The sequence below is a fragment of the Necator americanus genome, chromosome III, assembly GCF_031761385.1.
Source record: "Necator americanus strain Aroian chromosome III, whole genome shotgun sequence".
NCBI classification, from domain to species: domain Eukaryota; kingdom Metazoa; phylum Nematoda; class Chromadorea; order Rhabditida; family Ancylostomatidae; genus Necator; species Necator americanus.
In genome coordinates, this window is record NC_087373.1 from 33626380 (window position 1) to 33640672 (window position 14293).

General features: G+C 42.6%; 2 protein-coding genes across 3 annotated transcripts; both read left to right on the forward strand.

Moving 5' to 3' along the window:
- Window positions 1-744: 744 nt before the first annotated feature.
- RB195_011815 (uncharacterized protein) lies at window positions 745-1017 on the forward strand (the record flags this gene model as incomplete). The annotated part of the gene is made up of 1 exon (XM_064193390.1): window positions 745-1017. The coding sequence occupies one exon, from the start codon at window positions 745-747 to the stop codon at window positions 1015-1017; it is 273 nt and encodes a 90-aa protein (XP_064050973.1).
- A 1994-nt stretch (window positions 1018-3011) lies between these two features.
- RB195_011816 (uncharacterized protein) lies at window positions 3012-10306 on the forward strand (the record flags this gene model as incomplete). Of its 2 annotated transcripts, none has more annotated exons than XM_064193391.1 (5): window positions 3012-3072; window positions 6581-6707; window positions 8309-8516; window positions 8896-9038; window positions 10126-10306. In XM_064193391.1, the coding sequence occupies 5 exons, from the start codon at window positions 3012-3014 to the stop codon at window positions 10304-10306; spliced, it is 720 nt and encodes a 239-aa protein (XP_064050974.1). The 2 variants fall into 2 exon arrangements, with proteins under 2 accessions (XP_064050974.1, XP_013298811.2); XM_013443357.2 differs by lacking the exon at window positions 3012-3072 and adding an exon at window positions 5940-5982 and having other exon boundaries at window positions 8896-9062.
- Window positions 10307-14293: the final 3987 nt, after the last annotated feature.

A 14293-nucleotide genomic window follows, 5' to 3' on the forward strand; every position in this document is an offset into this window, starting at 1 on the left:
CCGATTATATTAAGATTTTACAACAACTATAATGAAGGAGTCGATAGATTGGTACCAGACTTGTCTGGGAGGATGTAAGCTGTGACCTGACCATCGGTTGATCCCACAAGTTATTGCATAGGCCAACACGCGTTCCAAAACCTTAACGATTATGAATTGTAACATGTTGGCGGATCCCAAGTGGATTGATGCGCCCGTGACTTTAAAGGCATCACCCCACAAATCTGAGGTGGTGCAGATTTCAGGTGGAGTATTCGTATACAGGATGGGAGACTACGGAGAGGGGGGTGATTCCGTCCATTTCTTCCTAATTGCCGTAAAAAAAGGTCCGGAAGATACGGCTTCATTCGTTTTGGCGCACCATTTTGTACAAGAGGTTCGATTGGAGCGCGCCAGCCTTGTGCGGCGCCGCATCTTCCGGGCCGTTTTTTACGGCAATTAGCAAGAAATGGACGGAATCACCTCCCTCTCCGTAGTCTCCCATCCCGTATACGAATACTCCACCTTAAATCTGCACCACCTCAGATTCGTGGGGTGATGCCTTTAAAGGATGAAGGATAAAGTTTGTGGCGTTAGTAAATCCGCTTGGAACCCGCCAACACCCTCGACCTCAATTCAGAATCATTTGAGGTCTACGAACGTGTAATCGGTCTATACCATGACTTGCGGTGGCTGGCCGATGTGTCAGGTCAGTGCTTTTATCCTCCCGGACAAGTCTGGTACCAATTTATCGATCCAGGAGAGATGAAGGGTTTGGTGAGCACTAGGGCCGATTCGAACCTCCAATCGATCGTGCAGGAAGCGAAACCTCTAACCGCTACACTATATACGTCTGTGACTTTATCCTTTTATAACGATGAAGATGACTCCGAAGTGTCAAAGTACGTACTGCACATTAGACGATCACTGGCCAAAATGTCTGATTGGGCTTCCAAGTGGGATCTACGCATTAACTACGACAGATCTCTGTTTATGAGCGCAGACAAAGGGAGTGTGGCCGAGTCTGTATGGATGTAGCAGCTCCTAGAACTTGTAAGTCTGTCAGAGACTTAGGGATTTTTGTCAATTCTGATCTCAACTTCTTAGAGCATATGACATGTGGTAAAAAAAAGCATACTCTTCCCTTTTACGGCTATTCCACATTACCAACGCCACCAGGAGAACTACTCGTCATAGTCATTTGTCTGTACAAATCGTTCGTCTCAATTCGTCTGAAATAAAGGGATAGAGTGCGAAAGTTCGACTTTCCTTGAATCTTGACATAGAGATTGCAACTTGTCGATAATCAAATTTAAGCAACAGCCGAGATTGTTAACAAACTTTATTACGGCTAACGTTTCGGCGTTATCGCCTTCGTCAGAGCCTGAAAAGTAAGAACATTTGCAATGTATCCTCTCAAATGTCTCATCCAGAACAAGTCATCATCCCCTAGGATATTACACCCGGAAACAAAAACCAAAAAAGCCTAAATCGTTGTGCCTATCTCAGTTGCCGTTGTTAGCGATATCCGCGTGGTGCAATCGCTCCGCTAATACTAAATTTACTATACGAAACGTTAGCCGTAATAAAGTTTGTTAACAATCTTGGCTGTTGCTCAAATTTGACTATCGAAAAGGATAAAGTTTCTCGCGTCAATCAATCCGCTTGGGATGCGCCCCCACGTTCACTTTGATTCAGAATCGCAACTTGAGGTTCACGAACGTGTAACTGGCCTATAAAATGACTTGCTGCGGCTAGTCGATGTGTCAAGTCTGTGTTTTTATCCTCCCAGACGAGTCTGGTACCAATTTATCTACCCCAGAGGGATCAAAGGCTTGATGAGCACTAGGGCGGATTCGTCTGGAATACGGCTCTCAATTTTGGAGCCATTCAAAGAAAAAGCACATAGCAAGGCTCGATTGACTGCAGGAGAATTTTAACCTTATGTTTCATAAATATGTCACCAGACTTAATGCTGACCAGTTACAATGATATTTCCAAAAATTTTGGAATAAACCGTTTGAGGAACAGCCGGACTTATGCTGGCCTAGTTTTGTGCTTTTGAATCCTTAGAAAAGAAACTAGGTTAAAGCGAGCAAATATTGGTACACCAGACTTAATAGTGAAAGAGCTAGTAATTTCAATTTGCATTGCGCAAAATTAAAAAAGGAACGTTGCTCTGATCTTCAATAACTTCTTCGCAACTTCTAGAACTGCAAGATTATTGGAGCTCTTACCTCATGACGTTGTAAAGAAAGGACACAGTAGAATATTTACGATAAGAGTGAAGGAAATTGACATGTGCTGGTGTTTGAAGATCTATGTCTAGCCGCATATATCTGATTCTAGTAACTTTCAGCGATTAGGTATATAGTGATGACGCGAGTTAAAGGCATCACACCACGAATCTGGAGTGGTGCGGATTTCAGGTGGAGTATCTGTATACTGGGTCGTAGATTATAGAGACTGGAGTGGTTCGGCTCATCTCTCCCTGAATCACTGCAAACAGCCGGCCCCTGAATGCTGTTTTGTACGACGTCATCTATAGCAACGCCCCACCCTTGCTCGCGTAGCGTCCCTTTCTGCCTATGGGGGCAGTCCGAATTGATTTTCGACGAATCGTAGGGCGGAGGCGGCACAACGGGTGGAGCGTTGCAATAGATGACGTCGTACAAAACAGCATTCTGGAGGCGGCTGTTTGCAGTGATGCAGGGAGAGATGAGGGGAACTACCCCCGTCTCCATAATCTACGACACCGTATACGGATACTACACCTGAAATCCGCACCACCTCAGATTCGTGGTATGCTGCCTTTAATAGAGAATTACCATCAATGATACGCTCCTAATTGCTTTCTTCATTTCTTTGAGTCTTATTTTCTTCTTCGCATACTCATCTCTTTTAACTGGGCAAACACTCTTTCCCATAAATGCGTTAGTTAGAGCGGGTGCTGTGACCGCTTAACTTTTGAACGGTTGACGAGAGGACTCTCTTCACTTTGGGAAACGAACCCCTTCACTTTAGGACGGTTGATGAAGAGATCCTCATCACTTGAGCTGCACCTCATGAGTATGCTCTCTGTACGCGAGGACGGTCTGTCTCCTCTCTATCGCGCCTATGTTCTTCCCCTCCCGTTGACCCTACTTCGCTTACTCCTTCCACTAATGTCTATTCATTAATAAGGATACTAATATCTTGCGGTTATACATATATATATATATATATATTGATCTTACTTATTTTGTTACTGTTACGATGTTACTTATTTTTAGATTATTATTATATTATTTCTTCGTTACTTATCACCTCCACAATTATTACTGCGCAAACCACCTCTTACTGACTTCCGCATCTTCTAACTGGTTTCTTAATGACTGCCGTCCTTCTAGACTGTGGCGGCTATTCGTTTGAGGAAAACGAAAGTTGATGATTCATCTTGAGATGGTCCCCGAACAAATTAAAATTAATTCAGGGTCCCAACATGTTCTTCTCGTCTTACCTGTTTGAACCCTGGTAATTCGATAGAACGATAATACGAAGCGTTGTGGATTAGAGAAACAGATGTCATAAGATGACCACTCATCTTCCGTAAGAGGTGAACAACATTTGACATTTGACATGCTTATCCCGAAACGAAAGCTAGGTCCCATTGACAATAAATTCTTTGTGGGAAATGGGTTTTTCTTTTCTTTTTGTTTTGACGTGCACCAAACGCTTTTATTTTCTCTTTTTTGGTGCGCCATTGAATAAAACAAAAAATATAATAATAAAAAAAATAAAATGCAAATAAAATTAACAAGTATTTCCCGTAGAGTGGCTGCATCTGTGCTGCGCACACACTTCCCGAATCAAACTGGATTTATGTCCATTCGCGTACTAATTACATCTGATCATTTTAATTTGTATCCAAGTACTGCGCTCGATTTATATCCTTGGGAATGTTGGGATTTTTAATTGATTGAACAGCGTTAATTTACAATTTATTATATTAATTTGTTCTTTAATTACTTAAACACTTTCAAAAGTACCACGTGATGTTTCCGGCCATGAATAACGTAATACCGGTAGCTGCACAATGTGTTCCTAATCAGTTCCACTAACCCGAAAAAATGAAGAAGTTTTCTCTTCGTCCCTTTGAAACCATAGGGAATTTTCTTGAAAATACCGCTGAAATACGGACCAGGTCCCTTATTGGGTATAATTTATCCATTTGAATAAATACATTTGGGCAAAATGTATGCATAGAGCAGGTGCAGATTTTTAATAGTTTCATTTCGTTTCAAGATTTCTAGACTTACAGAATGAAATATTATTGAGGATCTTCAGTGGCAGAATAAATGAGTAAAGAAAACTACTGAAAAAAAACTAAAAAATAAATAAATAAAATACATTGAAAACACTGATGTCCAATAACATTTTTCTTTTAAGTAGAACTAAATGATAGGCTAATCTTCCTCCTTTAGCTTTACTTTTCCCGGAAAATTTAGAGTTGAGAACTCTTTTGCAGATCTCCAGCAGTCCGTCTTTATCGTTTAGTGGAACTCGTGTTTGCTTGGGGGAAAAACTAGTATACAAATCAAATTTAAAAAATATAAATATAAATAAAACAATCGTATTGGGAACCTCACCCACGCAGGGACTTCCGTTTTGTGCACTCTACCAAGTCCTATTTCCTGATTCCTCCCCACTCCCTCTAAAAAAAATCACTACAGAAGTGGTTTTATGTTGTTTCCTTTATTTCTCTCATAATACTTGCTCAGTTTTTTTTTTAAGAGAAACGCACTGTATTCCCTATAAAGCTAGCGATCTGAAAAAAAAAACAAAAATAGGAGGTTTGAGGTTCAGGATGCGTCAGGCAGGCCGGAGTGTACCTTGCTCATGCGCACTCATGTTCACATGGAATTCATGCGGTCGCTGAGTGCATTTCCTCTCATGCTGGCTGGCTGGCATTGAGCTATCATTATTGTTTTTTCTTCCACATTTATGGGCGCTGCTATTTATATTTGACGAGGGCGTCCAACTGGAGCAAAAGGAATGATGCGGAGGGATTCGGTGTCGGTCAAATGCGGGAGGTGCACGAATTGAAGCGGACGCGTTGCGGTCGTCGGATCAAACATAAGTGCCGAGTAGTATGAAGCTCATTCTTTTTCGAATCGCTGCTGAAAACGATCACAGAGATGTTATTCAACTACTTGTCGGGCACTTCCTATCTACATATTTCTAGCTTTTTTTAGCTTGCCTTCGATTCCACTTCTCAATCTATGCATTTTATTTTATTATTATATTATTTATCCTATCTTGTACAACCTGGACAAAAAAAAATATTTATGGATGGATACGACATTATACATCATTAAAGGGAAAAAACTCATTCACACAGACGAGATAGATTTGGATAGTTTTTTTTTCCTTAAAAATTTCTAAAAGTTCATAAGTTTATTATATTCCTTAACCTCAATTTTTGTTCTATTTTGGAGTTTATTTGCTACTTCAATATGAAAATCTGCTCAATTTTTCCTTGGGAAAAGTTTGATGGAACATTGAATAGCTTGTGATTCCCTTCTCACTTCAAAAAGAAAAAAAAAAATGAAACCACCAATTTTCAGACAGTTGTGATCCGTTCAAAATTCACATGTGTCTATTCTGCCCCAAAGTATGGTCACTGAAGTGAGGAAAACAGGTGTAGCAAAGCGACTATTGGATTCATTTGAAAATAAAAGTTAAAAGAGCTCTGAAATCTATTCAGATTGTGTTTTGGTATCGAAACATTTTTTGCCGTGCAAATCAAGTTCTATTGGAAAAAAATTACGCTGTTTTTCAAAAATCTGTTATAAAAAAAACATCAAAATCGCTTCCTATTCATAGTTTTTCTCTTCTAATTTTGTTTTTTCGAATTTCTGGACGGTGACTATTCTGCTTTTATTGTTCAAGACGAAAAGAAATGTTCTATCATCATACCGATGAAGGTCACTTATTCTGACCGCACTGCGACTCAAGGGCGAGGTTTGCTTATAGTGGCTCTTGCTTGATATGTGTTAGATATACTTCGCCTTTGTTGGTACTGTGCGATCGTCCGTAGCAGTAAAGATTCACTAAACCACCTATTATTCATCGGAACGACACATGCCAAGATCCCAGGAGTCCCTGCACCTTAAACATTTTGGTGCATCGGATAAAATAAACCCATTTCTCCGGCGTCAAAGAGTGATATCTCCTGCTCCTGGAGAAAGAGACTAGCTCATTGAGCAACTTATACGGCCAAACCAAAGACTGTGAATTGCATCAGATTCATCCCAGTAATTGGGCAAAAAGTCGTTTCCTTACAAACATAACTGGAACACAGATCACGTCCTAACAACTTCAACACTTTCTGAAATTAAACCGTAACCGGTCTTGTTTAAAAGTCGTAGTCAATAAAGGAGAGGAAGGTAATAAAAGAACTATCAACAAACACTACTATTAACGATCAGAGCCCAGTGCAGTGGAAATAGAAATCATCGGCATCTTCACTTTCCCTACTGCGTACTATTCAATGTTAGTCTCCATTTTTCATTTTCAGCAAAGGCACGATAATGATTCAGTATTTCATTGAGTTGTGCAGGACTTCAACCGTTGTTACAATCTTTATTCCTGGCTCACGACATTTTGGCGAATTCGCCTCCTTCGGAGGCTGGAAAGGTGAAATCGAAAGTGACTCATCCAGTAGAACTCCACATTCGCCCAACAAAGTACGTCCAAAGTATACCGTTGGATATCTACTAGAAGAGGAAGCATAGATCGTACCTTAGCGTCACAGGAGTTTTCTACTGCAGCTAGATAACCATAGTGGGGTGATTATCGCATTCAAATAACAGCCTTAAAGGCAGCGTATCACGAAATTGGCGTAGTAACCAAGAAAGCCCCAGTAAATCCGTAGAGTTCGGATTGGAGGAAAACGGAATCCAGCGTTGGGCTCGGCTTTGCTCAACTTCCTCTAGATGGCGAGACGGCGTTCTTTCCCGTGAAGTAACTTGGAACGCACCTTCTTTGTGTACGCCTAGTTGTAGCAGTTCTCAAAGCGATTTTACGACGATTTGGGGAAGTTGAGGGGAGCGACGCCGGGTTCCGTAATCTACAGCCTAAAATCCATGAGTTCCCAGAGGTCGTCGTAGTACGCGTCAATTTCGTGATACGCGCTGCCTTTATATAGGTGGTGGTGTTTTATTCGTTTTTTGCGATTTATCTTTGGGCTCTTGGCGTGGATTCAAGATGTTTCCGGCCGATGGACCATAACCCTTAAGGTCGATTATTCGGGTTTTGTGGTATTGTTCGCCTTTACCAGCCCGGATAGTGCCGTGGAGTTATAATTCAAACTATTATACAAACTTGGGTAATTAAACCGCATTTATCATTGTTTCCAAAACACAACAATAAAGCAACAAAGTTATAGGACCACAAAGCAATTGAATCAATCAGAATGAAGGAGAGTAACAGAATGAACGTAGCATCACCAATGCGTCCTTATAACGTCCTCATGTTTAAGATTCCTAGATAACTGTGGTAGATAATATGAGAAGCAACAGAAATCAATAAATCACATTCTAGATTTGCTACCTAGAATGAGCGTTCATGTTGGACAATAAATACCACATAAGTAATTGGATCATTCTATCGATCCTTGTCTCGTCAATATTTAACGTCACCTTCTGGGCGGCGATGGCGACACTAGATTCAGGCGCCAAGATCGTAATTCTAACATCAAAATTATTTGATGGATTTCTTGATTAGTGCAAATTCTGCACAAGGGCGCATCATGGTGGAGTCTAAACGTCCCTCTGAAAAAACAAACAAAAACATTCAGTTTTATCTAACTAGATACGTGTAGTTCAATAATTAACCTTTTTAAGTAACCTTTTTTAGATCACCTTCTTATATTATACTATACAATATTTGATGTTATTTTGCCTTTTTTCCAAAAATTTATATTCTTTGTTTATAATATTTCTTATGGATAGCAGTATATGCAGACCAACTTATCCTCCACCCATGTCCGTTTATCCAGTATCACTGGAGATGGGTCCCGGGGTTGTTTAGCCGTAGTCGAAATATTAAGATGGATGAGTTTACGTCTACGTGCTACTGCACCCTTCTTTCCTAATTCCTATTTTCCTATTCCTATTATCTTATTTTTGTATTTTTGGGCCGATTATTGTTGATCTATGCCTTTCTTCTCAATATAAGAGCTAATCACATCATCTACTTTTGTCCCTGCCTCGATCGATTCTCACCACGTATCGATCAGATCGATTCTTATCGATTTCTCGATACCTTTGCCAGCTTTTCCTTCCAGGACAAGCTTCGAAACTCTCGAAAATTCTCCGTTCGAAGCTGAAATGACACTGTGGCGTCGTCCACGATCACCCGATTGGGTGGAGTTGGATCAGCGCTTCGATGAAATGTCACGACGAATAGATCGCGCGTTGGAAGAATGTCGACGAGATATGCGACGTTTTGAAGAAAGTTTCTTCCCAGCATCACGATACGGTGAGGGGCAAAAGGTGTGTTTACGCGAGAAATTTTCCTTAGGAAGTAATTGCATTCGGATTTTTAAGAGTTACAGCAAATTATATTAAAAATTATATTAGAAATAACCTACTGCATAAATTGATGCATTTGCGGGCTATAACGGTTGTTCAGCGAATAATTACTCACTAATTTACTCAATAATTATTACTGTTTATTTGTTTATTTGTAAAAAGATCAGAAGAAAAAATGCTTAAACCTGCCACTCTTTAGTGAAACAAAAAGGATTCATTGTATACATTCTATAAATTATCTTAAATAGTTGTTTTGAAAGTTACGTCATCCCGTTTGGAACGTTCAAGAAGCCATGTGTTACCAATTTGCTGCAAACTCAATAACGAATTTCTTCTTCAGGTGATAAACGATGATCGAAAATTTGCTGTAACGTTAGACGTATCACAATTTCACCCGGATGAGGTGAAAGTGAATTTGGAAGGGAGAGATTTGGTGATTGAAGGACGTCAAGAGCATAAAAATGATCGGAGCTATTCAAAAAGGCATGTGGTGACTGTTGATGAGATGCAAGTCTTTTTTTCTTCCCCTGTACAGGGTTAGACTATCCGCAGAGTTCCATCAGTGCCGGTGAAACCTTGCACGACGCAGACGCAGACGAGAATTGTCGTCGGCGTGAAAAGCGAGTGACCCACAACTCCATGTTCGATTATTCACGATGTTGAATAATCGACTGTGAAATAGCAGAAAGATATAGTCGGGTCAAAACGAAATGGAGCACGGTGCAGTTGCGTAAGCGGTTGCGGTCGAAGAGGTGCGCTGCGGTTAGGATCAAGTGACCACCGTTAAAGGCAGCATACCACAACTATGAGGTGGTACGGATTTCAGGAGGAGTATCCGTATACGGGGTCGTAGATTATGGAGACCGGGATGGTTCCGCTCATCTCTCCCTGGATCACTGCAAGCAGCTGGGACCTGAATGCTGTTTTGTACGACGCCTTCTATTGCAGCGCGCCACCCTTGCACGCGTAGCGTCCCTTACTGCCTATCGGCGCAGTCCGAATTGATTTTCGACGAATCGCAGGGCGGAGGCGGCGCAAGTGGTGGAGCGTTGCAATGGATGGCGTCGTACAAAACAGCATTCTGGAGGCGGCTGTTTGCAATGATGCAGGGAGAGATGAGCGGAACCACCCCCGTCTCCATAATCTACGACCCCCTATACGGATACTACACGCATCCGCATCACCTCAGATTCGTGGTATGCTGCCTTTAATTGCTGTTTGCGATGATCCCACTTCGATTCTACCGCTCATTTGCACCGATTCTTTTCATTTGCAGCGCTTCACTGCATTGCTTCGAACGCAACCGCTTACGCAACTGCAACCTGATTCATGTCGTTTTGACCCGGTTGTAGGTCTGTTCGTATCTTCTCGCTGCATCATCCTCGTATCTATGTGAAGCTGCAGACCCTTCGTTTTTGCGAGATTGCTGCCAATCCAATGCTCCCATGTCCTCAAATTCAACTCATCAATCTCATGACAGTGCGTGTTTCTTCACCAACGCTTCGGTGGAACTCTTCTGACAGCCATATCGATTCACCTAGAAGTAGCGTTTATGTTCGTAACGTTTCAGATCTTTTGTGAGAAAATGGAGACTACCGGACGAGGCGAATATTGACGCGATAAATTCCAGTCTTAGCGATTCAGGGAGGTTATCGGTGGAAATACCGAAGTTTCCATCGGCAAAAGTAGATAGAAGAAGTGTTCCGGTTACTCAAACGAGGTCTAAACAACGAGAAACGAACATCAACTAAATAAAATTGGAACTGAAAGTTTGGAAAATGTACATACTTCCTGAATATGGGTTGTAATAACGAAAAAGGAATAAAGATTAGTAAATTACTAGACGTTTGATTGGTCGCACCGCGAAAAAAAAAACCCGCGTCAAAGAGATTTTCTAGAAAACTTACTAACATTCGCGCCTTCTCCAATGAGATTTCAAAAATTCTAGTAACGACGAAGGAACCTGTTTGTTTCTTATATATAACGTATGCGCTTTTCCGCTCCCAGAAATTTTCTTAGGTGGTGCGCGATCCAAAAACGGCGCTGAGCCTGGAAAATATTTCGGTCTCATTTTTTACTCCACACTGGTGACAATGTGTTCCCTAGTAACCAGTAAACATGGGAATAATAAGCGGCTATGGAATACATGAAAAAAATGTGCGAAGCACGAAAATATAGGATAATAAATGAGTGGAGTGTTTCCATATTATTACTTGCACATTGTCACGATTGTAAGGGATCCTTTCTATTTGAGAGCAATATGGGGAGACTAAGGGTGGGTGTAGTGTAGCGGTTAGAGGTTCCACTTCCTGCGCGATCGATCGGAGGTTCGAATCCGCCCTGGTGCTCACCAAACCTTTCATCCCTCCGGGGTCGATAAATTGGTACCAGCCTTGTCTGGGAGGATAAAAACACTGACTCGGATAAATCACTAATGGCTTTGAACTTTCCAGGCTCTGACGAAGGCGATAACACCGAAACGTTAGCCGTTGTTTTATAAAGGCGATCAATCCCAATCTTGGCTACAGCTCAAGGAAATCAATCAAAAACTTCGTTTCAACATGCCGAGATTCAAAGACAGTCGAACATGGGCAATACTGACTCGACCCATCGGCTAGCCACCGCAAGTCATTATAAAGGCCAGTTACACGTTCGTGAACCTCAAACGATTCTGAATTGAAGTGAACATGGAGGCGCATACCAAGCGGATTGCATTGTAGAAGGGAGAGAGAGAGATACGGTAGCTGAGCAACCATTGCCCAAGTGAAACTGAAATATCTTTGTAACCGCCTCCCATGATCCGATAGTAAACAGGAACTATCGGTGTTCTTTCTGGTAAGCTGGATCTGGCAGCTCCACTTCTAGCAGTAAGCTCACCTTCGTGCGTTATTGTGTGGGGACCGTCCTTAGCCATAGCCAGGGAAACCATTGGGTGAATTAGTGATCCAGTTGCGACTTTCACAGCCCACTATGGACATATTTTACTTAATCAGGGGTGTTGATATTGGGGACCTTCACCCCACTTAGAGGGTGACGATGGTGGAAGACTTTGTCCCTTCATTCCCTTCACACAACACAATGTAGACGGCTAACTTATATCCTTAATACACCCATACATTTGGAGGGTTAAAAGTACAAGTGCCCCATCACGCTCAACCTCACCAATTTGGTTCTTTCTCCGAACGGCTTGTCTGATACAGCACTACCGCTTCAGAACGGTTTCGCCGTTCCGCGTTGCAAGCAGTTCCTACAGCACCAATGGCTCTGGCGCCACTCACCCCCCGCCCCCCTTTCAACAGCTTAGCCTAGGGTCTTATCGCTGAGATGATCCAAAGGAGTTTTGGGGCTTGTCGCTCACTACAGGTTTCGGTTATAACTGTCCCCACTTCCGGCAAAACCTCTCTCAAGACGCTACCGCTTCGATCTCACTGCACCAGTGCCTTGGAACTTGGCCTCAGGTCGAACAAGATGTTAAAATCATTTGCAGTCGAATCTCGACTCTTCGAGCGAATGAGCTGCAGCACTAGGCTAGACAAACTGAAAGCTCCTCATGACAATGACCAAACTCTTTTATATACCTTTTTTTCTTCTTTTATATATCACAGATTTCCTGGGCGATATCACGTGATTGGCGCGCATGTGACTGCCGAGTGCAAATTAAATTCAAACTTACGAAATCGAAAAGGAAATGTGATGAAACGACTGTTTTGCGTAACTACATGGCACAAATAGACATAACATTCGCCATACATATACGCCAGTACAAGGTACTGACACGTGTTCATGCTTCCGTTTAATGCGGTTGCCCGAATCTTGCGCGCCGAGAACCCAACCTTTCCGATCTAGAGCAAGGGCTCACACAGAATCCATCACTTCGTTCACCACTGTTCCATAATCAGCGAGACTTATGTTGATCTAATGCTCATCTCTCCCTGCATCACTGCAAACAGCCGCCTCCAGAATGTTGTTTTGTACGACGCCATATATTGCAACGCTCCACCCCTTGCGCTGCCTCCGCTCTGCGATTCGTCGAAAATCAATTCGCACTGCCCCAATAGGCAGTAAGGGAAGCTACACGTGCAAAGGTGGCGCACTGCAATAGAAGGCATCGTACAAAACAGCACTCAGGGCCCGGCTGCTTGCAGTGATTCAGGGAAAGATGAGCGGAACCACCCCGGTCACCATAATCTACGACCCCGTATACGAATACTCCACCTGAAATCCGACCACCTCGGATTCCTGGGCTGATGCCTTTAAAACGGCCCGAAAGATAGGTGGGCTTCAGGAGCGTGTCCGGAGAGGGGGTGATTCCGTCCATTTCTTCCTAATTGACGTAAAAAACGCCCGGAAGATATGGCTTCATTCGTTTTGGCGCACCATTTTGTACAAGAGGTTTGATTGGAGCGCGCCAGTCTTGTGCGGCGCCGCATCTTCCGGGCCTTTTTTACGGCAATTAGCAAGAAATGGACGGAATCACCTCCCTCTCCGTAGTCTCCCATCCCGTATACGAATACTCCACCTGAAATCTGCACCACCTCAGATTCGTGGGGTGCTGCCTTTAACTGCCACGACAGCGGGCGACCCGAGTACCTTCACGTCCACAATTTCCGGCGTTTCAGCGTAACAAAACAAAGAATTAAAGATTTTACGATCCCTCCTGACAATTGATCTATTCGGGATGGGCTTTGCTAGTGTGCCTGATGACAGAACCTTTTTGCAATATCTGGCCAACTTTAGCCATATAACTATGGAAGTTATATAGCTCGCCCGTGACCAGAGCCCGAATGATATAATTGATACAACCAACGCCACCATGAACAGGCAGCAATCAGACTCGAATATGCTTCCTCATTCTCCCCTATTATTACCATTATATGCTACTGCATACGCTCAACTGATCACTTTCTCTAAAGGAATTACTCCACGAATCTGAGGTGGTACGGATTTCAGGTGGGGCATTCGATTATGGCACATTAGATTATGGGGAAGGGTCGTTCTTTCTTCGTAATTGCCGTGGCGGAAGTTAGACATTTCAACGAGAAGTTCGTCTGGAGCGCGCCAGCCTTGTGCGGCGCCGACCCCCCCGATTTTTAACGGAATTAGAAAAAAGGGCCCCATCCTAAGAATACTCCACCTGATGCCTCTAAGTTTAAGATAAGTCCTGTTCTCCTCAGTAAATCAAAGTGTTTACAGAAAAACTCTGAGTACTCAGTCTAACCATGTCTTGTCTATCTGACCAACACAGCGATCATCATAAATCGCTCAGAAAATCGGACCGGATCTATTTTTGGGAATATTTATGGAGATGTCTTTTGATAATTGGCACACACAACAATAGAGCCAGTCTTCGCAGCTCAGACTTAATAAATGTTTTGTATTCGCTGCACAGTGGAATATATATCGGATGTCGAGCATAGACCAACCACACGGTCACATTATGAGAAGAATCGACGATAGATGGACTAAAAGACCGTTAAAGTGGATCCCAAAAGATAACAAACGGCCTCGAGGGAGACCACGAATGAGAAAGGCTCACGTTCTGTTGCCGTACAGTACTGTGCCAGAGAACTCAGCTGGATTTGGCTCAAAGATCGCATTAACGTTACATGTGGATTTGTGTGATCATCTTGGATGATGATTGCAAGGGAAAGAACGACTGGATGCCGATATGTTAAAGGCATCACCTCACGAATCTGAGGTGGTACGGATTCCAGGTGGAGTATTCGTGTACGGCATAG